The sequence below is a fragment of the Gopherus evgoodei genome, chromosome 1 (genome assembly GCF_007399415.2).
Source record: "Gopherus evgoodei ecotype Sinaloan lineage chromosome 1, rGopEvg1_v1.p, whole genome shotgun sequence".
Lineage (NCBI taxonomy): Eukaryota > Metazoa > Chordata > Testudines > Testudinidae > Gopherus > Gopherus evgoodei.
Genome location: NC_044322.1, coordinates 284,215,296 through 284,240,828, shown reverse-complemented (window position 1 = coordinate 284,240,828; position 25,533 = coordinate 284,215,296). Strand labels below are relative to the sequence as shown.

The following is a 25,533-nucleotide window of genomic DNA, read 5'->3' as shown; positions in this document are numbered from 1 at the left end:
AGATTCAAACAATGTGATTGGTGGGAAATCATTTATACTAAATATCAGAAATAGCTAAAATCTTCATATTCCCCCCCGCCCCCGTGAGCAGTTCACTGTAATATTCAGGTTGTGTCCTGAAGACCCGACTATTGACATAACTTACTATAAAAAAAGGAAAGAAAGACTTTACACAAAGATATCCCAATGGTACTGCCACTATTGATGGATTTTGTATGTGCCTTGTTTACGTACCTGGACGTCTCTAAAATCCAGCCTCTTTGCATGAGTCAATAGCTTATTACACTTATTATAGCTTAGGAATATTACACTGAGCTGAGTACATTTGCCTTAAAAATGACATTTCTTCCAATTAAAACACTTGGATATTTTGACACATCCTTATCATGTATCTGCAGGGCATATTTGGGGGGTTTTTGTGTTATCATATTCTTCCAAACATTAACTATTTCCCCACAACATTCCTGTGAAGTCGGTAAGCAGTATTATCCCCATTTTACCTATATGGAAACCGAAACACATTAGTTAAGTGACTTACTCAAGGCCACAGAAGGGAACAGAATTAGAACATTGGGGATGGAATCCTAGCTCTACTGAAGTTAATGGAAAAAGGTTCCCACTGACTTCAATGGAGTCAGGATTTCAGCCTGGATTTCCTTATCCATGATTTTGAGTTCAGAACACTTCACATCTCATGTATTTGTATGGCAGTTCTATATATGCATAGTTCAGTGTAGGTGGTATCCCTAGAAGTGCTGTGGTACCCAGAGTCTAATAAATGTCGTGCCTATTCAGCTAGGGAAGTATCACTAGACGACTTCAATCTGTAAAGGAAAAAAAAAACGAACAAGAAATTGGTGTAATTTATTGATACAATGAAAGGCTGTTCACTGTCAGAGCAGTGCCTATTTTAAGAAAGGAGAATGTAAGGTATGATAACAAATAGCACTATAGTACTTGATTATTGTATAATACATATCAGGCCAAGTGTACCTGAATTCATAAATCTGTGCATTATAATAGAGTTCCTTAGTGGAACTCACACTTAATGTAGAATTTAAGAAGATAGGCAAAGAGTAGATGAATTTGCACTGGGACTGTAGGAACGTTAAAAATACATAATTGCAGTAATTTGCATTAGGAATTAAAAAAAAACCACATTGCATGTAGATCTGGGAACCTCTTTTCTGAAGGAAGAGAAATATTTGCAAATATAAAATGATAGTAGCAAGTAGGAATTTAGAGTAAAAAAAATATTGATTGACTTATGAATTAGAACAAGTTTCATGCCAGCAAAACTTGCTTCTTAAACTCTGAAAATGCAAATGTGATCGTGAGATATCTTCAAATAACAACAGCCTGAAGAAGCCGGAAACATATCATGATGTCCAGTGGGATAGGAGGCTGAATTTCATTTCCATCCAGGCGGAGGTAGCGGAGATGTGGCATATTACCGTAGGAACTGTGATCTTCTATGGCAGTAGAGGTGGGACACATTAGAGTGCCATTGACACCTATAAATACAATTAAACTATGTTATTTAATTTGTATGAAAACAGTGCAAGGAGATTAAATTTTTATGGTGCATTTTAACAATATTTATACAGTGTTTCGCTGTTCTTTTCAATACTGTAAAATATTGAATTAGTCATAATTTCAGTTAAAAAAGAGTAATTGTGTTAAGCTAGTATAATCAAATTCATTCTGTGAATGACTTGTCATGATTACTATCAATTTACCTTCTAGAGAAGTACCAGAATGTCTGCCTACATTTTGGACAGTTGTAAGAGTAAGACATTTAACTGCTAAAGTGAAATTTTCAAAAATACGCAGCGTTGGCCTAACTCTGCTCGCATAGGACTCCAATGAGCGCAGAGTTAGGTCAATCCTGAGCACTGCTGAAAATCCCACTTTTTTTACTGCCGCATTAGCGGCATTAAAAAGAAAAAATATTGTCCAATTCATGATATTTGACATTCAAAGGCTAAGAATATTGATCAGAGGAACTCCTCTTACATGTATCCTTTCTAGAGTGTTAATATACAAGCTCCCCATTTCTTCTATCCTGTTGAACAATGGCTTCATCAAATTTCACATCACTGATGCACTGGGGTGCTACCATTCCTATTTTACAGGTACTAACTGCTGTTATATATAAGCAATAGATACAGTATCTCATTTTATTTCAGATAAAGATTTGAAATTGTGGCTCAAATCATTTTATTTTCATTAAAATTAGGGGTATTACCTTCTTTAAATCTTCCCTGCTAAATTCTATCTGCAGTTTCAGTTGTGTGAAGTATTCCACATATCTTGTCGCGAACTGTTGTATTGTGATTTTCAACAGGTGCCTTGCTTCAGCCTATAAGCAGCTTCAGATTAATGATGGCTGAAGTGATTTTTTTTATATGTATCAAGGGCGCCAAACTCATTGGGCCAAATTGTAGCAGTTAGTTACTAACCTGAGTACCTGAGGCTGCTGCTGGCTATCGTACACTCCTCAAAAAGAGCTTGAGGAGGTCTCCTGTAGCAGGGAAACACACACATTCTCTAAGCAGCCCAAAGCTATCATACGGCAATGTTTTTCTTTTTAAATTTTTTAAAAATATTTCTGATGTTTGGCAACAAAAAATCTGAAATATTTTTGATTTGAGGCATTTTTGATTTTTGAGAGCCTCAAAATTGTCAATGAATTTTTCTATGAAAATAAGTTTTGATGAAAACGACTTTAGTTTTTGTCAGTATTTTTAAAGGGGAAAAATAATTTCCTGAACAACTGTATCCAAAATGCCATCTATAACATCAGCTTGGACTTCATCTTCACAACACAAAGGGGCAGAAACCTTTTTTTTTTTTAATAAAGGTTTTTATCTTGAAGAATATGAATCTCTCATGAGAGCTACATAAATGCATCAAGTTGGCCAAGATCTGATTCCTTTATTATATACCCCCCCACTGGCCTACCTCATAGGAATGTGTTGAAGCTTGTAAAGCTCTCAATATTCATGGAAGAAAAGTGCTACAGATGTGAAAAATCTAGTTATTTATTTATAATTATATTCAGAAGAGTGGGTATCAAAAGCAACCCTTACCTACAAGAATTATATATGATAATATATACTATTGCTCTATGTATGTCTTGCAATCAATTTATTTCATTTGTATCATAAAGCTGTTGACTTGCTATAAAGCTCATTTATGTGTCAGGCTAAGAAACTGGAAGCCACAGAGTGATATTTCATTATGAAAGCCTTTACTAAAAGGCATGATGTTGAATGACCTCTGTATAGCAGAAAATATCTGTCCTTTCAGGCCACATGGGATTCAGCAGACCAATGACACATGACAGTCTAGATACAAGACAGAACGGTCACAAAATAAGAAACAAAAAATGCCCCACCATGTCTTCCATCCAAAGTTTACTTTCTGCACTGGGCTTCAAAGACCATATTAACTACTCAAACCATAGAACATGGCAATAAAAGAGAAGAAAATGCCAGACCACACACCATGTAAAAAGAAATGATTTCTGCACGGTTTGAGGGCATCTTTCACACTTCCCCTACTAGGATCTCAAAGTCCTATCTCTAATCAATGTCACCTGCCCCTGGCTGCTAATAAGGTGAAGATGTCTCCCCACTTTCCCTCATGCTGTTGTAGGGACTCCCATCCTCAGAGTTTTTGGAGTGGGATAAAAGAGTGAAATCTTTATGTTGAGATACCCCTTCCTCTTTCCTCGCAGAGCTCTGGAATAGAGTTTTCAGCCCAGGAGAAGCAACATCAATGAGTTTGAAAAGTGATGTCTTCAGTCTACTTGACCCCTTTTAAAATTCTGTCCTTGCTGAAGAATTCTTAAGGAAAAGTCAGTCCCTGGTGATAGAATTGTTGTTTTCCTGATTGTCATACATGACCAACTGCCTATGTGGATGGTAGTCTTGATAAGATGTATAATGTTTGAACTGGGAATATGGAGCCATTACCCTGGGAGAAGTATTCCCGTGGAATAGGAAATAACCTCCACTGATGCATAACACTGCAGACCTGCTGAACACTCATAGACCAGCAACTGCAGAGGATCTTGTTTTTATTTTTTCTGAGAAAGATTTCCCTCACCTGTCCAACCACTCTTCCTGGCCATTGTCCTTCTCCTTCTCCTCTGTGTTTCTATCTCTCTACCCCCCTCCTCTCTTACTCCAACACTGACTTCTCCAATTTAACTGGTTTTCTTCCAAACTTCAGTAACATGAAGGTTAAGTCTAAAAATTTCAAAACGAATACAAAATTTTTATAACTGATTTAGGAGCCTGTCTCATTAGAAGTAATTGGGATCTAAGTTCCTAAACCCCAGATCCTCGAAGGTATTTAGGTGCTTAACTCCAGTGAGAGTAAGGCACCTAAATACCTTTGATCTGGGCCTTCAGGAGCTATGTCCCTTTTGTAAGTGGGGCTTAAGCTCTTAAATCACTTAGGCACTTTTGAAATTTAACTTTTTGATCTTTTTTTGCTTTTAAATAAAAGATAACATGGTTGCTATTTAAAGACTTCACTGCTACCTATTACACCAGGTACATAACTGCTCACATTCCACTTATTTCAACTGTGTCCATTTAAAATGAAAACAGATAAAGTATGCACCTGGAGGCCTGCAGTGGACATATTAAGGTAAATCCCTCTGCGAGCAGCGAATTTGCTCAGTAACGACACATGACATGAGCACTAATTAAATCTCACTCTTTTTGTAGTCCGCTTAAATGGCATCAAGCTAAGCAAAACTAACACACTCATATAAAAGTTTATACATTTGACTTTGTAAGTACAGGCAGTGAAATAGTATTTCATTAATCTGATTGTTAATAATCAGATTAATTTTAAATTAGCTGTGCACCTGTTGCTAAATCCTCTTTCCCAGAAATCAAGCTGTTAATTTTAATACACTGGTGAGATATGACATCACACAGTAATAAGGACTAATTTATTTGCCATGTTAGAGGATTTCAGTGGTGACAGGGAAGGTTAGAAAATGAATTGGATAATATGTCAGACCAAAGTATGAATGAGTCAACATGTGTTGGCTTTTATTTGTTTAGTTTCTTTTGGGCAGAGCTATTAAGTGATCACTTTTTGGTTTTGATAACAGAAATAGTTTACTGGTGTGAAAAAGTTAAATGATATTAAGTGAGATAATTTTAGTTTTGCATGACTTTTTGGTTGGGAAACCTTGATGGCATAACTGCTCCTCAGATCCTAAGTATGTCTGATTGGATGCTGGATTTAAGTTGTTGCAACCAGCACGATGATATGATGCTAAACTTAAATTGTCTTGAGAATGAAATGTGATGTTAATTATTTATATAATATTAAAACATTAAATAGATCAAAGGGATCCAAATCCTAAAATCCTGACTCAGAAAAAAACTTGTGTCAAGTCAATGGAAGTTTTTCATGAGAAAGGACTGAGTCAAGATCTCAGGATTTATCTCACAGAATCCAAAAGATGGAGAAGACATAATCAGATTTTCAAAATTCAGCTCCTAATATGTCCTTATTTACATAGACAAGTGATCAGGGCCTCAGTTACTAAACAATTGGTGCCCGAAGCTAGACTCCTGATTGCATATTCAGGTATCTGAATAAAGGGGCAGATTTTCAGAAGTGTTGAGCACCGAGCACCTTCATTAATCTTATTAGGGGCTGTTGGATGCTCAGCAACTTTCAAAATCTGGCATCTTGTTTAAGTGCCTAAATATGGATTTAACAGCCTGACTTGAGACACCCATTTTATTTATTTATTTATTCTTTTATTTTGAAAATCTTAGCCCTTGTATGTAAACTTCTGCATTTGATGGCACAATATGGCTAATTGCCTCCTTAACTGGGAAAGTGAGTGCCCAGGTGCACTTTAATGCATTCATTTATATGATTTGCATGCCAAATATTCTGCATGTGCAAATGCTGATTTTGTAAGTGCAATATTGTGTGTGTAAATATTTTTGTTGGCATATCTTAAAGTTTAAGTCTTAGAAATTGGCCCAATGTATCATCTTACTCATTACTCTTGCAAGATTGTTCTTTATAGCATATTCTTGAGTCTTTTCACTCTAAATAAGTATTTTTTCTTGTGTTCTTCGCATGTTGATTATAATACTGTCAAGACTGATGATATAAAATATGTTTTAAACCTCTCAGGAAATTAAAGGAATTAACCAGTTCAAAGACTCCTGAATTTAAGAAAATAGCCATTCTTGTGCATAACCAGACAGTGAAGTATGCTTTTTGTGTGTGTGTGTGAAGAGATATTTAATAGGATTGTAATCCTTGGTGTAATCCCACACTGATAATATACACTTACTTTTGATCCTGTTGTGATCAAGATGAAGATGCTCAAGATGAGCATTGAAAAGTGGAATTTTAGTGAGTTGGTTGTGGGACAGCTGTAGGTCTAGAATAGATGAAACATTAAACACATTTGGGGGGATACCATCATCAGATAATTTATTGTAGTTCAGTCTAAGGGAAGTCACTTTGGGTATTGCACTAAAGTAATTCTCTGGGATCACTTCAATAGAGTTGTTGTCTAAAAACAGCTGCATTGTATTAGCTGGAATGCTTAGTGGCATTTTCTTGAGGGAGTTTTTCGCTATGTTGAGTTGCATGAGATTGTTGAGCCCCTGGAAGGTGTCACTCTGGAGAGCACTATCCAACAGCTTGTTATGATGCAGATCTAGCATCGTAAGGTTTTCCAAGTTGCTAAAGACCCCTTCAGGGATCTTGGAGATTTTGTTTCTAGCCAGTCTCAGTTGCTCTAAGCTTGTCGGTAATGGAGCAGGCACCTCTTCCAACTCATTATCTTCGAGAAACAAGTAAAGCAGACGCTTCAGTTTGCTGAGCACACCTTCTTCAATTCCATTGCTGGTGATTTTATTCTTATTTAAATTTATCCATTTCAGATGAGTGGCATTCACAAAAGGCTTCTCAGAAATTGTTTCAATCAGGTTGTTCTGCAGATAGAGGTACCAGATTCTTGCTGGGATTGCAGGTATTTCTTTAAGTCCCTTGTTATCACAGTATAAAGCATTGGGGAAACTGGGAGGACAGAAGCATTCTTGTGGACACTCAAAGGTGAAGAGAGACCAATCCTCTGGATCCATAGCATCATAGACTTGTCTCACATTCCGAGTCCACACAGTATTGGTCAGGAATAATACCAAAAGGCTGGGATAGACTTTTACAGTCATTGTTTGCCTTACAAAGGAAGAAAAGCAATTAGCTCTCTCTATGAAAAGAATAGCCTATACCAAAATCATATATTTCAGCCAAATGTAAATAATTGTACTCTTCCACAGCTCACTAGCTATTTTAAACTTTTTTCTGAAACAATTTTTTTTCTTTATAAAGGGCCAAATTCTTTCCTGACTCTATATACTAGGGAAAAATTGGCAGTAATATTAAAGATGTCAAATAGTACAGATTTTCACCTTGGCACAATATATTCTTGATTCAAGTTAGATTCACATTGGGTGATCATTCCAAGAATCTGGAAATACTACTTTTTATATTAAATCAATGATTCCTGTAGATATGAAAATAGTTATTTGTAGCATCACATAATGTTTCCTATGTAGAACCACTTCATATAAACTAGAGGTTACACACAGCATCACAGTAAAGTCAGCTACAGATGTCATAGTGTTATTAATTCAATTCTATTGTGAGCCTCCTCAAAAGTAGTCATATGTTCCTACTTTCACTGCTAAATTATAAAAGGCATCTGGATCAGATTTTCTCATCACACAAAAAAAAAAAGATCAAAGAGTATTTTAACAGCTGCTTGGCATGTTCCAAAAAAGCCTGAAGAAATCTGTTTGAATAACCCATTCCCCTCCCTCTCCCCTACCCCAAGTTACAGTTTTTCTACTTTAACTTCCCTTTCTGCCCTTCAACTCCTGGTAAAAAACTTGAAAAAGAAGTCCAGTATAAAGATTTACCCTGTTTCATTAAATATACAAATTCACTTGTTTTGTATCCAATTCCATTCCGAGTTTAACACTTTCCACTATTAGACAATGAAAGAGGCATAATCACTGATAATTTGTTCCTATGGATAACGTTTGGGTAACATAGTAACAATACCTCATAGGATCTGCTGTATTTTCTGGTTTTTGACAATGATTAGATAGCATTTTTGGAATATAAGGACAAAAGATCAGCAGCACAAATTTGTGGTGAAATACAAAAAGTTACTTTGGCAAAAATAAAATTTAGATTGAAAGAATATCTCTATCACTGATGCAAGAGTAAACTCAAGGGTTCTATTATTTGTGTGTAAAATGTGATCTTTTATTGCTATTACTTTTATTATTATTATTATTATTATTATTAATTATTTATTATTGCTAGAAGCAGCAAGTGCAATATTCCCACAGATCTGTTAGCCCCAGAAATTGCTGGATATTTGGAAGTATTCCAAAGAGGACAAACAAAAGATTTCTAGGGAATGTCATAGTTGCGTCACACACTGAAATGTTATCCCCCATTATATAAATATCTATAGTCTTAAAAATATTTTTAAAAGTAATTAAAATAATTTACCTTGTTAGTCAAGTTACTGCAGATATCTGAAGCCTGTTAGAAATCACTTTACAGAGCAAAGCTTTGGCTGCTAGCAATTTGTTGGATCCTGTCCTCCGGACAATTATTAGCATATAAATCCTAAAGTACACACCAACGTCCCTTGATACATTATCGTTTACACCTTATCTGTTCTTTCTAACTTGACAATGCTTCAGAATCTAGCTTACCTCAGCTTTCTTGGCTCTTCTCTTTCTATTGGTCACTGTGGTTAGACTGTAATAGTTTGACTCAGGCTACACGCTGTGTTTTATGAATACAGCCTAATATATACGCATCAGTGCCTACAGCTTTTAACCCCTAAAATAACTAAGGAACCTCAGCACATAGCTACAAAAAGACAGGAAATCCTGACTCTAACATCAAGCAGCAACAGTACTAAGGACACTTTTACTCAGATTTTTTATAATGAGCAGGTTTGATTTAGGTGAAACGGGTGATATAAAATGCATCTTTGTTCACAATATTACGTGAAGTGATACTTTTATATATAAAGTTTGCTTACATCATACTTTGTTTTCATAATACCTAAATTAGGACAAAAAGAATTAAAACCAGTGCCATCTGATCCTAAGGAAGTCTTTTATTTGATTCTGATGAAAACCAGATGCATGAATGCCATTTAAATATATGAATACTTGCTTAGGAGAAACAGATAGTAAAACCACTTGATAAGAACTTTTTAATCAAATATATTTTTAGTCCTATAAGAATTAGATGATGTACTTGACCTCTTCTTTAATGAAGATATTTTACATGCTCCTCTACAGAGATGATGTAGTCTGCTAGACTTGATTTTGTGCCTCCTTTTGTGAGCTCTGTTTTTAATAATTATTGGACCAATAAAATGTTTTGTTTCTAATTAGTTTTAAACAAGTGTTTTCCAACCATTATGCTATCCAGAGCACAGATACAGGCTTCTCACATTTTCTTCTTTTCAAGTGCAAACTCAAATTAACAATCTGATTTCAGGAAAATTAGCCATGTTCAAAGATAATATAATGACAAAAATATTTTAAGAGAAAAGCTAATGTGAAATACTGCCAACATAAAAAACATTCTGCCATGTTTATAGGGCTTTGTTTTATAGAAGTCTCACTGATATAATACCATTTTAGTTTTACTGTTATCTGGTTTGGTTCGATAAAACATAATGGTTTTATAACACTAAATATTTGGCTCTCATAAATAGGGTGAAATAGAAAGAAATCTAGTAGTAAAATAGACAAAAAGGTTCATAATTAAATTTTAACCCTTACTTTTTCACATCATCTTGCAAACACAGGATGGTCAACCTGATTTAGCAAAACATTAAATATGTGCTTAACTTCAATGATATTTATGTGCCTCCCTAAAGTTAAGAACATGCTCAAAGTCTTGATTCAGCTAAACATTAAAGTAAATGCTTAAATCCTATTTTTTCACTGGGACTTAAGTATATACTTCATTTTAAGCACCAGCTTAAGTGATTTGTTTAATCAAGGCTCAGATTTCTTCAAGGTATTTCAGTTTCATGGAAAATTAATTGTTTCTAAGGCTACTGTGAGCTGGAGTGTGGTTTCCCCTGCTCAAGCATACTTGTGCTTGATCTCATTGAGCTAATGCCAGTGTAAACAGCAGTATAGCTGAGGCAGCACAGATAGTGGTAGCGGAAACACTGCTGAGCAGTGCCAAGTTCGTTCCTAGCAGTTTCAGGTGTGTGCATACTCTGTACAGCTCAGCCACATCTTTGCAACTGCTGCCTGCGTTACTCCAGCTACAGCACTGTTTATACTCACATTAGCTTAATGAGAGCTAATGCATGAATGTGTACATGAGCTGGGGAATCACTCCCCTAGCATCGTAATATAGATGCAGCCTAAATTGAGGCTCATACCTATAAGTATTCTTTCACGTACACCATGTTGTGTATTTAGATCTACCATTAAAATTCTTTTAAATATCTAGCAAAGAGGATAATAAATGAGGTTACAGTAACTGAATCTACCATGTTATTCCCATCACCATGAATGGCCCTTTAAATATCTAGGCCTTACAATGTTTAGTCTGACCTCCATGAACAGCCATAATATTGCCATGGATTCCTCTGATAGAGAAGAAAAATAGGAGTTGTTTGACAATTGCAATGAATGGGAGAAAGTCATTGAGAAGTTGGAAATATAGTTGTAGGTATCATATTTTATTACCAGTTTCTTTAAGTTTGGGGGCTATTTGCTGTGAAAGGTATGTTCATGGTCATTGTAAAAGCTAGCCAATGCAATGTAAATCTGTTTTGACTTTGTAGCAAGCTTTTGCATAATGTATGGAAGGATATTGTGTTATACAGGTCTGTTCACTACTGAACTGAGAACATCAAAATCTCTTTACTATGGAGACATAGAATAGAGAGTCCAGGAGCCAAATATCTATTGTGATAGTCACTAAACTGCCAGATGTGGTACATTTTAGAAGAAAAGAAAGATTGACTGATGTATTATGCTTTCCACTGGGGTCTGTCTGAAAGTAACCTTTAACTTGTTAATCATTGCAGGCTTCTATTACATATTGTTGCATAATTTTATAACAGCAGTGAGACTGTAAGGGCCTGTACAGGTTCTAACTCAGGAGTTGGTTGGGAAACGTGGCTTAGTGGTCAGGCTGCATTCTGTGACCAGCAGGTGGGGTTGTTGGTAGGGGAGCCCAGGCCCTCCAACTCCACCAGGCTACAATTCAGGGCCTTTTGGGCTACCAGTAGTATGGTAAGCAAGACTGCTTAAGGCTATCTTCCCTGGGCCACTTCCTGTCTCCCCCACTACCCACTTAAGAATGGTCCAAGGCTTTCTTGTGCTGGGGAAGTCCAATCAAGAAAATAAGAAAATAAGTGGTTTGTAGTCTGACATTGCCGTCTACTGTGTAACTCAAGAGCATGAAAATTGATCAAAAAGCCTTCAAAATCAGGACTGGAGCAAGAGGTGAATATATTTCATGTTGATGTAGGCATTCAGTATTACAGAAACCTCTGTGTGACCATCATGTGCTTGGGATACTACAAGGATTTGGGTGGATGGCCAGGCTGAGTCCCTTACAAAAGAGCCCAATTTTCATGATGCTCTCAAAGTTAGAAAGATGAGTTAGTTCAGTCCCTAGCCTGAGATTTGGGAGATTCTTGTTCAATTCTCTGCTCTTTCACAGATACCCTGAGTGACTTTGAGTCACTTAGGGTATGTCTACACTACAAAATTAGGTCAATTTTATAGAAGTCGATTTTTAAAAAGTGATTTTATATAGTAAATTGTGTATGTCCACACTAAGTACATTGTCAGCGGAATGCATCCTCACTACCATGGCTAGCATCGACTTACGGAGCGGTGCACTGTGGGTAGCTATCCCACAGTTCCTGCAGTCTCTGCTGCCCATTCGAATTCTGGGTTAAGCTCCCAGGGCCTGATGGGGCAAAAACATTGTCACAGGTGGTTTTGGGTACATGTCATTAGTCGCCCCTCCATTTATGAAAGCAACGGCAGACAATTGTTTTGTACCAGACACCAGGGCAATTAGAAGAGCACAGGTAGGTGTGCTGCACATCAGAGATGCTTTGAAAACCAGTTTCATGACTGGCCAGGTTTCGTTGCCCCATTTGTCGATTTAAGCCTACCACCCTCCCCACATCGAAATAAAGTAACTATTGTTTTGAAACCATTCATTCTTTCTTAATTAATTTTTTTTAAAAAAAGAGATAATGGACAAGGTAGCCTGGGTGGGATGGGGGAGGAGGAAAGGACAAGGCCACCTTGCTTATTGTAGCTACAGTAAAAATCAAACTGTTTGAATGACAGCTTTCTGTTGCTTGGGCCATCCTCTGCAGTGGAGTCCCTGGGTGCCTGAAGCCTCTTCTTCCCTCTCTCCCCTGCTTGCTTGGGCGTCTGGGTGAGGAGGCTATGGAACATGGGAAGAAGGGTAGGCAGTTATACAGGGGATGTAGCAGGGGTCTGTGCTCTTGTTGGCTTTCCTGCAGCTCCAAAAGATGCTTCATCATGTCCGTTTGCTCCCCCATTAGCCTCAGCATCATGTCCTGCCTCCGCTCTTTTCACTTATTAATTCTTTCCTGGCCTCTGCCACTGAATGCCTCCATGTATTAAGCTCTGCCCAATGAGTGCAGGAGGACTGCATGAGCTCGGAAAACATATCATTGCGAGTGCATTTTTTTTTGCCTTCTAATCTGCTATAACCTCAGAGATGGAGATGATGGGGGGGCTTACAAACTTTCTACGCTCTACAATTCTGGGGAGACTGCATGGTCACCTGTGCTGCTGAGTTCACCACGCTGACCAAACAGGAAATGAAATTCAAAAGTTCCCGTGGCTTTTCCTGTGTACCTGGCTAGTGCATCAGAGTTCAAAGTGCTGTCCAGAGCAGTCACAATGGAGCACTCTGGGATAGCTCCCAGAGGTCAATACTGTCAATTTGCATCTGCACTACCCCAAATTCCACCCAGCAAAGTCAATTTTAGTGCTACTCCCCTCACCGGGGAGGAGTACAGAAGTCGATTTTAAGAAGATTATGTGGATGCATTCATTTTTAAATTAACCTAATGCAGCTAATTTTGACATAACCCCATAGTGCAGATTAGGCCTTAGTCTCTCTGTGCCTCTGTTCCCCGTCTGTAACATGGAGATAATAATACTTCTCTACCTTGCACAGGTCCTGTAAAGATGTATATATTAATGATCATAAGATGCTTAGATAACATGGTAATGGAGGCTATGTAAGCATCTAAGATCGGTAGAAGGTCAGTGTTGAATTATATCATTACCTCCTGCTCTGTATAACTAACCTCTCCATGGGAGGGATAATAACATGCACCCACAATGCAGGATCCAACAATAGCATGGCATGTAACGTGGCCATGTGCTCAGGGATAAAGCTGGAATGTGTTGTGATGGGGTTTAGATCAGTAGCCATCACTTGAAGTAAATCCCCAGGCATTACAGCCATGTTCTTTGTCTTTTCCATGAGTTTGATATCTTAGCCTCAGTGAGGGGCTGTGATGTGGCTGTGAAAACCTCAAGTTTTCAGTATGCAGTTTCTAACTTGCCCGAATTTCCCCTTGTGAGAAAAATCCTAAATTTAGTAGTTTTCCAATCGTCTATTGCATTGGCCTTGGTTTTAGTGTTTCAAATAAGTTGTTAACAAATTATTGGTTACTCATGAAAATTAGATGAAGCAAATACTGGAAGCTATACAAATATAAATTTACAATATATTGAATAGTTTCCTTACTCTCAAATTCCCCATCATGTACATGTTTTTCCTGTCCCCTTTCACGTGTTACTGTTTCTTGTTTAACTAGTATAATAAATGGGCATATATAATTACAGACTAATAAAGGACAGTGGGCAAGGTTGCAAAAGTGACTAGTGATCTGAGGTGCCTTCGATTTTGAGTGGCCAACTTGAGACCCTATATAAAGGGGCCTGATTTTCAGAGTGTGGGTGCTCAGCACTTTCTGAAACCTGGGCAACCAAACTACAAAGAACTCAAAATCACAGTCACTTCTGAAAATTTTGACCACGGTCCCTGTTCCTAAGTGCTTAAATTAAGATACAAAAATGGGAAACAGTAACAAACACAAGGGGCTTTCAGGGAGGTAAAGGGAAGAGAACCAAGTATAAAGATCTGGTGAATGCTTTTATTAGCTTTAAGTCTATCCCAAGGGCTTTATTTAAAAAAAAAGTTGCTGTTGACAGTATTTTAACAATTAATACTGTTAGAGACTGTTAAATACTCGTTAGGGTTTTACTACAGGCCCTAGCTTTAGCATTTTATTATCCAGTATATCATAATCCATGCCTAATCAAATAAACAAGTTAAGAAAAGTGATGTCAACAGAGGACAACAACATCTCTTTGAGCTCAGGGGTAGGCAAGCTCAGGACCCAAATGTACATGCATTTGAGCAGCTAAAATTTCTGGAGAACTGAGAGTACCTTAAGAACTGCTGCTGAGAGGGAAAAATGGCTTACTTTTACATTTCTGCATGAGTAAGGGCCTAGTAAGCATCAAACATGCTACAAAGCTCATTACTAGCAAAACCAGGAGCTAGCTCACTATCCTCATGGATTACAACACAGATAAGCATATGCATAGGTACAAAATCTTCAAGGGATGTCATTGATTCCTACCCCTGCTACTCTCAGATGGAACTGGAGCTTTCTACTGTAGGACATTCTTCTGGGTTAACACAGTACAGAAAAGAAAAAGTCATTGTGTACCTAGCCACTGTGGAGAAAGTGCTCACCCTCTATATGAAGTATTCAGCATGGCTGAATGTGCTTCATTATGGAAATACTTGGCTGTCCATCTGCCTTCTCTGTTCTGTGCTCTTCACAAAAGTTCCATGATCTGACACTGAGTTCCATGCCAGGGACTGAGAATGGAATTTGTCTTGGCTGGCTAGTTTTAACTAACCTGCTATGTGAATCTTGTTGTAAATCTGTTACCTCAATTTGCCTTCATGCTTTAAGCAATCAGCACTTGGTTGCTGTCATTGTCAATATTGAAGCAAACCTGTCCATGGTAAATTCTTTGAGTCTGGTTATTAAAATATCAGGTATATAACTGTATATGCAAATATTTATGTAATCATTATTTTTATTACCACAATAGTACCTAAGATCCCTGATCATGGACCAGGACCCTACTGTGCTGGGCACAGTGTAAACACACAACAAAAAGACAGCCCTTGCCTCAAGAGACGTACAATCTAAGATTAAGATGAGACAACAGATTGACACAGACAGATAGGGGAGTATAAGTGACAGAGGACAGAACACAAGCTGGAAAAGGGAAAAAATAAGTTAAAGATTTTTTATGTAAATTAGATGTACTCAGGTCAGCAGGGCCTAATGAAATTCACCCTTGGGTACTTAAGGAATCTTAGAACTTTTTGCCTTTGAGAACTTATGGAGGATGGTGAGCTCTTGGAACTGCATAAGAACAAACATAGTATCTATGCTCAACAAGAGGAACAAAGAGAAGCTGGGGGACTATGGACAAGTCAGCTTAACTTTGATACATGGAAAGATACTGAAACAAAATATTAAAGAATCAATTTGTAAGCCTTTGGAGGATAATAAGTAATAACCAGCATGGACTGATCAAGAACAAATCATGAGAAACCAATCTAATTTCTTTCTGTGACAGGGTGATTGGCTTAGTGGATGGGGGAAGCAGCAGATGTGATATGTCTTGATTTTTAGTAGGCTTTTGAGAGATTTCCACATGACATTGTTTATAAGCAAACTAGGGAAAGATGGTCTAGATGAAATTACTATGAGGTGCATGCACAAATGGTTGAAAGACCATACTCAAAAAGTAGTTAACAATGATTCTCTTTCAAACTGGGAGGACGTAACTAGTAGGTTCCCTGGGGGTCTGTCCTGGGTCTGGTAATTGTCAATATTCTCATTAACAACATGGCTAATCGAATGGAGAACATGCTTATAAGATTTGCTTATAACACTAAGCTGGGAGGAGTTGCAAGCAGTTTGGAGGACAGGATCAGAATTCAAAACAATCATGACAAAGCAAGAAATTGGACTGAAATCACCCAGATGAAACTCAATAAAGACAAGTGCAAAGTACTACACTTACAAAGGAAAAATCAAATAAACTAATACAAAACGAGGAATAATCCATACTGTTGAAACAGATCTGGGGGTTATAGTCTGTCACAAATTGAACATGAGCCAACAATTTGATGCAACTGTAAAAAAGAAAATATCATTTGGGGAGTGCTAACAGGAGTGTCGTATGGAAGATCCAGGAGGAAATAGTTCCACTTCACTTAGCAACAGTGAGACTCAGCCGAAGTATTGTGCTCAATTTTGGGCATCACACTTTAAGAACAATGTAGGCAATTTGGAGAGATTCCAGAGAAAAGAAAAAAAAATAAATGGCTTAGAAAACATGACCTATGAGGAACGGTAAAAACCACTGGACATGTTTAGACTTGAGAAAAAAAGGTTTAATGCGGGTACCTGATAAGTTAAGGGCAGTTTTGAAAAGGATGGTGATCATTTGTTCAGTATGTCCACCGAAGGAAGGACAAGAAATAATCAACTAGATCTGCAGGAAGAGAGATTTAGGTTAGATATTGGGAAAAACTTACCAGCTAAAAGCATAGTTAAGTACTGGAAAATGTTACCAATGGAAGTTGAGAAACCTCGATCTCTGGAGGTTTTAAGAACAGGTTAGACAAATACCTGTCAGGGATGATCTATGAATACTTGGACCTGCTGCAGCACAGGTGATCAACTACATGACTTCTTAAGGTCCCTTCCACCCTACATTTCTGTGGTTCTATGAGATCCTACTGGTCAGTGTGGTCTCTGCACACCAGCAGCCTAACAGTTGTCAGGTTCTTTTGTAGGCCTCATGGCCTAGAGCACTTTTAGGAAGGCTTGAAAGATGAATGGGCAGGTAGTTTTGCAGTGAAGGACATAAATCCACATCGTGTAGAGGTCAAGGATAGGAGTTTATTACACACAGTGCTGGCAGAATGTCGCCTTGCTTATTAGGCTTAGAGACACTGTCAATCAATTGATTACAATAGAATATATGGATTTTACATGGGCAGGCGAAAGTGACAGGGTAGGCAGTTCCACACCCCGAGATAGGTTTTGCAGTAAGACAAGATAGCACAGTAGCCAATGGCTAACAAATTTCATAATGTCTCCGCCCATGGTCTTAAGTTAGCAAGTTAACATTTAATTAATACTTTGATAAAACGTTATTAGTATAAAATATATATGTTGAATTGTGATTTGGGGTCCATAGGAATGGAGTAGCTCCTCTGATTGTCCAGCAGATACATTCCTAGGGGTTAAAGCAAAGAAACAGTGAAAATATATGGCAATAAAGATTGTCTCCTTTATGTCTTAAGCCAGGCATTGCTCCCTGGGAAAGGGAGGTGGGAGGATGCCATAACTTATACTGACATATGCCAACCTTTTATAAACTCAAGGTTGGATCTGTGGGGAAAACGTCTCCCTACAGAAGAAACTAACACAATAGGAACAGGGATTCTTTGTTCAGTCAGCAACTCTCAATAAGACACAATTATTTAGTTCTTAGCTCCAACACCTGGCAATTTACTGACTAGTCTTATTTTAGCAAAACAAGGTTAGCTGTTTACCTTAGCTTTCTCTTAGCTGATCACTATTTGCTAGGCCTCTGGTCTCTTGACCATACTCTGGAACTTGAGTCTGGAAAAGAGCTGGTACAATCCATATACTAGGTTGTTATATAAAATGCACATGGATTTTAATCCTTCAGCAGACAATTATGAAGAGAACCCCTCAAGCATGACAGGCAGCATGGGTACTTGGCTGCAAATTTAATAAGTAGGCAATGGAGGCTGGCATCATGGGCTCATTGGAGATGAGCATCGATTATTTAAAAGTGAATGATAGACTATGGTTATGATGTGGAATGACTATAAATACCAGCTACTTATGTTTTATGTGATAGAGAAGGGGGAGCTAGTGGAGGGATGCAAAGAGAGCAGCGACTTGGCCAAAATGACAGGCTTGGAAAATGATCTTTGCAGCAGTATGCTGAATGCATATAAGCAGGTCAAGATTGCATTTGTCAAGGTCAGGGAGGAGAATGTTGCAGTAATTGAGACACAAGATGATGAAAGCCTGGATAAGAACATAATAGATAAGAATGATCATACTGGGTCAGACCAATGATCCATATAGCCCAGTATCCTGTCTTCCAATAGTAGCCAAGATGCCTCAGAGGGAATGAACAGAACAGGCAATCATTGAATTATCCATCTCATGTTGTACACTCCTAGCTTCTGGCAGTCAGAGGCTAGAGACACACAGAATGTGGGGTTGGATACCTGACTATCTTGGCCAATAGCCATTCATGGACCTATCCTCCATGAACATATCTAATTCCTTTTTAGCCCATCTGTAGCCCTGACATTTCATCTTGGGAGGTATGCTGCCTGCCGAGGGCCTGTATCCGAAATGTTACAGAGGCATTGTCGAGGATTATCCGGCCTTCTGACTACTACCCCATGCTACTCATCCATGTGGGCACAAATGATACTGTGAGGTGCGACGCTGAGTGGATCAAGAGTGACTACAGGGCTCTGGGAGTACGAGTGAAGGAGTTTGGAGTGCAGGTGGTATTCTCTTCGATTCTTCCTGTCAAAGGTAGGGGCCCAGGCAGAGACAGATGCATCATGGAGGTGAATGCCTGGCTGCGAAGATGGTGTGGCCAGGAGGGCTATGGCTTCCTCGACCATGGGATGCTATTTGAGGAAGGACTGCTAGGCAGAGATGGCGTTCACCTTTCAAGGAGGGAAAAGACCCCATTTGCACACAGACTGGCTAACCTAGTGAGGAGGGCTTTAAACTAGGTTTGATGGGGACAGGTGAGCAAAGCCCACAGGTGAGTGGGGAACATGAAGACTTGGGAGATGGGTCGGAAACAAGAGGGAGCGTGGGCTGTAATGGCAGAGAGAAAGGATGGTCAGGGCAAAACTGGGAGGCAAGATCAAACCAGTATCTTAGATGCTTATATACAAATGTGAGAAGTATGGGTAATAAGCAGGAAGAACTGGAAGTGCTAATAAATAAATACAACTATGACATTGTTGGCATCACTGAAACTTAGTGGGATAATACACATGATTGGAATGCTGGTATGGATGGGTATAGTTTGCTCAGGAAGGATACACAGGGGAAAAAGGGAGGAGGTGTTGCCTTATGTATTAAAAATGTACACACTTGGACTGAGGTGGAGATGGACACAGGATACGGAAGTGTTGAGAGTCTCTGGGTTAGGATAAAAGAGGTAAAAAACAAAGGTGATGTCGTGCTAGGAGTCGACTACAGACCACCTAACCAGGTGGAAAAGGTGGATGAGGCTTTTTTTAAACAACTAACAAAATCATCCAAAGCCCAAGATTTGGTGGTGATGGAGGACTTCAACTATCCAGATATATGTTGGGAAAATAACACCACGGGGCACAGACTATCCAATAAGGTTCTGGACTGCATTTCAGACAACTTTTTATTTCAGAAGGTTGAAAAAGCTACTGGGGGGAAGCTTTTCTAGACTTGATTTTAACAAATAGGGAGGAACTCGTTGAGAATTTGAAAGTAGAAGGAAGCTTGGGTGAAAGTGATTATGAAATCATAGAGTTTGCAATTCTAAGGAAGGGTAGAAGGGAGTACAGAAAAATAGAGACAATGGATTTCAGGAAGGTGGATTTTGGTAAACTCAGAGAGCTGATAGGTAAGGTCCCATGGGAATCAAGACTGAGGAGAAAAACAACTGAGGAGAGTTAGCAGTTTTTCAAAGGGACACTATTAAGGGCCCAAAAGCAAGCTATTCCGATGGGTAGGAAAGATAGAAAATGTGGCAAAAGACCACCTTGGCTTAACCACGAGATCTTGCATGACCTACAAAATAAAAAGGAGTCATATAAAAAATGGAAACTAGGTCAGATTACAAAGGATGAATATAGGCAAATAACACAGGAATGCAGGGGCAAGATTGGAAAGGCAAAGGCACAAAATGAGCTCAAACTAGCTATGGGAATAAAGGGAAACAAGAAGACTTTTTATCAATACATTAGAAGAAAGAAGAAGACCAAGGACAGGGTAGGCCCACTGCTCAGTGAGGAGGGAGAAACAGTAACAGGAAACTTGGAAATGGCAGAGATGCTTAATGACTTCTTTGTTTCAGTCTTCATTGAGAAGTCTGAAGGAATGTCTAACATAGTGAATGCTTATGGGAAGGGGGTAGGTTTAGAAGATAAAATTAAAAAAAAGTTAAAAATTACTTAGAAAAGTTAGATGCCTGCAAGTCACCAGGGTCTATTGAAATACACCCTAGAATACTCAAGGAGTTAATAGAGGAAGTATCTGAGCCTCTAGCTATTATCTTTGGAAAGTCATGGGAGACAGGAGAGATTTCAGAAGACTGGAAAAGGGCAAATATAGTGCCCATCTATAAAAAGGGAAATAAAAACAACCCAGGAAACTACAGACCAGTTAGTTTAACTTCTGTGCCAGTGAAGATAATAGAGCAAGTAATTAAAGAAATTATCTGCAAACGCTTGGAAGGTGGTAAGGTGATAGGGAATAACCAGCATGGATTTGTAAATAATAATTCGTGTGAAACCAATCTGATAGCTTTCTTCAATAGGATAATGAGTCTTGTGGATAAGGGAGAAGCAGTGGATGTGGTATACCTAGACTTTAGTAAGGCATTTGATATGGTCTCGCATGATATCCTTATCGATAAACTAGGCAAATACAATTTAGATGGGGCTACTATAAGGTGGGTACATAACTGGCTGGATAACCATACTCAGAGAGTAATTATTAATGGTTCCCAATCCTGCTGGACAGTTATAACAAGTGGGGTTCCGCAGGGGTCTGTTTTGGGACCGGCTTTGTTCAATATCTTCATCAACGACTTAGATGGTGGCATAGAAAGTACGCTTATTAAGTTTGCAGACGATACCAAACTGGGAGGGATTGCAACTGCTTTGGAGGACAGGGTCAAAATTCAAAATGGTCTGGACAAATTGGAGAAATGGTCTGAGGTAAACCGAATGAAGACAAATGCAAAGTGCTCCACTTAGGAAGGAACAATCAGTTTCACACATACAGAATGGGAAGAGTCTGTCTAGGACGGAGTATGGCAGAAAGAGATCTAGGGGTCATAGTGGACCACAAGCTAAATATTAGTCAACAGTGTGATACTGTTGCAAGAAAAGCAAACATGATTCTGGGATGCATTAACAGGTGTGTTGTAAACAAGACACAAGAAGTCATTCTTCCATTCTACTCCGCGCTGGTTAGGCCTCAGCTGGAGTATTGTGTCCAGTTCTGGACACTGCATTTCAAGAAAGATGTGGAGAAATTGGAGAGGATCCAGAGAAGAGCAACAAGAATGACTAAAAGTCTTGAGAACATGACTTATGAAGGAAGGCTGAAAGAATTGGGTTTGTTTAGTTTGGAAAAGAGAAGACTGAAAGGGGACATGATTGCAGTTTTCAGGTATCTAAAAGGGTGTCATCAGGAGGAGGGAGAAAACTTGTTCACCTTAGCCTCTAATGATAGAACAAGAAGCAATGGGCTTAAACTGCAGCAAGGGAGATTTAGGTTGGACATTAGGAAAAAGTTCCTAACTGTCAGCATAGTTAAACACTGGAATAAATTGCCTAGGGAGGTTGTGGAATCTCCATCTCTGGAGATATTTAAGAGTAGGTTAGATAAATGTCTATCAGGGATGGTCTAGACAGTATTTGGTCCTGCCATGAGGGCAGGGGACTGGACTCGATGACCTCTCAAGGTCCCTTCCAGTCCTAGAGTCTATGAATCTATGAATCATTTTGTATATGTAGTTAGAATTATGTTTTCCAACATGTTACTTTGCATTTACCAACATTTATCATCAGCAATTTTGTTGCCCCATCAGCCAGTTTTGTGAGATCCCTTTGTAACTCTTCGCAGTCTGCTTTGGACTTAACTATCTTGAGTAAATGAGAACTTTTAGTGTGGATGGATAATAAAGGCCTAATCATAGAGATATTATGGAGAAGGAATTGGCAAGATTTAAACATAGCCTAGATGTGAAGATCAATAGACAGAATTAGTACCTTCATCTCCCATGACTGCACATACACATTGGGTATTGATACATGCATGTGGATAGTATGATACATATTTTCAGCACAGATATAAATGAATCCATTAGAGGCAAGGCTGGAGAATCAGGGTCCATGCAGACATTTAAAAAAAAAAGACATAGATCATGTAAATCCAGCCCTTCCTCTGTCTTCTTCTCTACTGCTTGTGTTATATTTTACATAGGATTGATAATATAAATCCTTTTTGGGGAAACTAGTAGCTAGTAAAATCACACTGCAAAATATAGGATTAAAAACCATAGCCACATTAGCCACAGTTTTCAAAAGATTGGCTCCTATGTGACTTAAGAGCAGAATTCCTCTTAAATGTCAGTGGTCTGGTGCTCATAAGTCACTAGGTGCTTTTCAAAATTCCACTCTGAGGTCCTTTGAAAATCCATATTTAGGTGCCTAAATAAAACTGGCTTTATTTTCAGATGTGCTGAATAAACACAAATTCCTATTAAAGTTAATGAGCTCTGCTGCTATTTTTAGAATTTAGGATCCTAACTTTAGGCATCTTGATCAAAATGCTGACCCTCCAATTTACTTTGTTGGCCTTAAAAATATTTATGAGCCCACGGGACTTTATTACATCATCCCACAAAATGGTCCCAATAATATGAATATGAAGTCCAGTAAACATTGTTTATCAAATCTGGAAAGCAGCCGGTAGAGCTAGATGGGTTACAGATGTGCAGGACGTGATCATGGAAAATTCATAAAGGAGGCATGTTTTCAAAAGGTCGCATTTGGTCTCCCTTATCTTAATGAGAACTCAATACTGAAATTGCTTATAAGATATAAAATTTGCAAAAATTCTATCTGCAGTCTTATTAGTTTTCCAACTAAATCATTATCTTCAGTAAAGAAGAGTTCCTGCAAGCAGTATTAAATATAATAGAAAAATGCCACTGTTATTTTGGGGTAGCCAAGACTGGACATGTGCAGGCTGATAAGTATAATGGTGCCTCCATTTCCATCTTCGCTTACCCTGGCACTCCTTCAAATTCAAGGAAACATCAGAGTTGTTCTTCTGCATGGTGTAATTATCAGTATATTTGAAAATTATTGAAAATGGTTTGTCTGAGTCAGCTTGATGTATATTTGACTGATTATAATGTTGTGATCTATTGTTATTTTAATTGTCCCCAAGCCATGGTTCTCCCTCTCCCCCAAGTGTTTTCATATTTTTATTGTGAATCTGAGAGTCCATGGTTTTCTCTCAACTTTGCAGTCACCTTCTTTTCAGGTAAAAAAGACTGAATGGTGCTGTCGTTGGAGCATATCAGTATCACTCCTCCATATAATATGTCCTTCTGGGCAAAGGAGTTGCCTTCTGGGCAGAGGTGTTCAGGCTTTAAGAGATTGGGGTCAAGAAAGACTTTTGGGGGTCAGCGGACTATCCAGGAGAATATGTCCAAATTGAAGAATGTTCAATTACTTCATCTTGGAAACAGTCTGCACTCCCAGAGTGCAGACATTAATTGCTCCAGAAAACATCACAGGGAAAGTCAGAGTAATACATTTATCTTAATGGGTGCAATGTTAGCAATCTAAGGAGCCAATAGAGGACACGCAGTAAACACTCAGAATCTGGGCAGACCACCCTAAATGGTTTTATTTAAACTAATTATGGCTAAGAACCTGAAAGTGGAAATCTGTAGATAAGAAAGGGTTGGATAAACAATTCAACTGCACAGAAACTAACACGTAAAACCCTGCGGTCCAGCTATCCTGCCCCATCCAAAACACCCCCACCAAAGCTGTCCCTCTTATATAAAGACAAAATCCAAACACACATTCCATGTTAGGATGCTGAGAAATGAGTTGCAAACCACCACCACCACCCCATATTAAGTACACAAATGTTGGCTGCCTTATAGGTAATATGGCCTTTTATCTTGCAGAAGGGGCTCCAATAATGGGATAGGAGAGAGGCTCCCCCAAAGGATGTAAAAAGTTGGAGGTCTCACAGGAACCACGGAATCTCTGGCCAAGATTTTCAAAAACAGGCATCTAAAGTTATCAAAAGCCATATTTAGGCAGCTCCATAAGTGGCCTGATCAAAAAGTATGCTGTAGTTCCCTCTGGCCTCCCAAACTTCATTGTATTCTCTCCCCCTCGGGGAAAAATAACTAGATTTTTCTTTCATTCACAAGAATCAAGTGATTTTTTGCCAACCTCCATTAGCCATTTTTAGAAAATGGGAGCTCTTTTTGTTATAGCAATTGGAGACAAACCCAATAATCAACTCGGAAGGCTTTGGGGAGAGTTCTTTTTCCTAGAGTCACTGTTGCAAGTGGGTTTGATGGGAAAGGTGAGGAGAGTTCACAAACAAAGAGTCTCTACTGATTAATGTTATGCAACATGTTCCTTACGCCTTTCATCCCAAAAAGTTTTAGAAACTATAGATCAAAGGATCATCTACTTGGGTTGTTCTCACTCATGGGATAGGAAACTCCATCAGTCGGGACATTATTCTTTATGGGAATGTGGGTTTTTCCTCTCCACAGAAAGAGAAGGGTATTAGAACCCCAGAGCATGAAGCTCTCCTGAGAACCAGAAGCCAGGGGCATTAGCACCATGTTTCTGTCTCCCTCTTTCCTGTATTTGTCCTCTCTGGACAGCAGCCAGTCAGTACACATCACACTGCAGGGCAGTGGGGAAAGAGCGCTACTGATGCTTGTATGATCAGTATGATGGGTTCTTTAATACTCGTGCATGCCATATAGGATCTTGCTTTCTAAACATACAGAAGATCCATATGCAGTAAACTGTTGACAACTTTAGCTCAGAAGGATAAAGGGGTGAGTCTGTCCTGCCATGATTTAGATGCATGTGGTTTGAGGCAGTCTAAATATTTCAAGTATGATGCTGCAAGCATGAAATGATCCCTTCCAGAACAGTTAGCCAAAGGGGCTGTTGTTACTGTAGCACATTCATTTTCTTCTGTCACTGAAATTGAGTACACCACCTCTCCAGAAATCCATCTCCTTGCTATCTTGGAGAACAAGACTGTAACAGGAACTTCCCCAGGGCTGCCTGGTTGTTCCTTCAAATGATCTCCAGTAGATTCTGAGTTTGTTATGGATTTTTGTTTGCTGGTTTTGTCTGAGAGAGAGGATAGAAAAGATTTCAGAATACAGATACTATATCACAGACATTGTGTAAGGCAAAAGTGTACGTGCTAATTCAGTTATT

At 38.6% G+C, this 25,533-nt stretch overlaps 1 protein-coding gene across 1 annotated transcript; it reads right to left on the bottom strand.

The window, feature by feature from the left end:
• Positions 1-845: 845 nt before the first annotated feature.
• On the bottom strand, positions 846-8,757 carry KERA (keratocan). Its single transcript, XM_030553939.1, has 3 exons — positions 8,590-8,757; positions 6,350-7,242; positions 846-1,514 (listed from the first exon to the last, which is right to left on the bottom strand). Exons 2-3 carry the CDS (start codon positions 7,233-7,235, stop codon positions 1,345-1,347), a joined length of 1,056 nt encoding a protein of 351 aa, XP_030409799.1. The 5' UTR covers positions 7,236-7,242; positions 8,590-8,757; the 3' UTR covers positions 846-1,344.
• Positions 8,758-25,533: the final 16,776 nt, after the last annotated feature.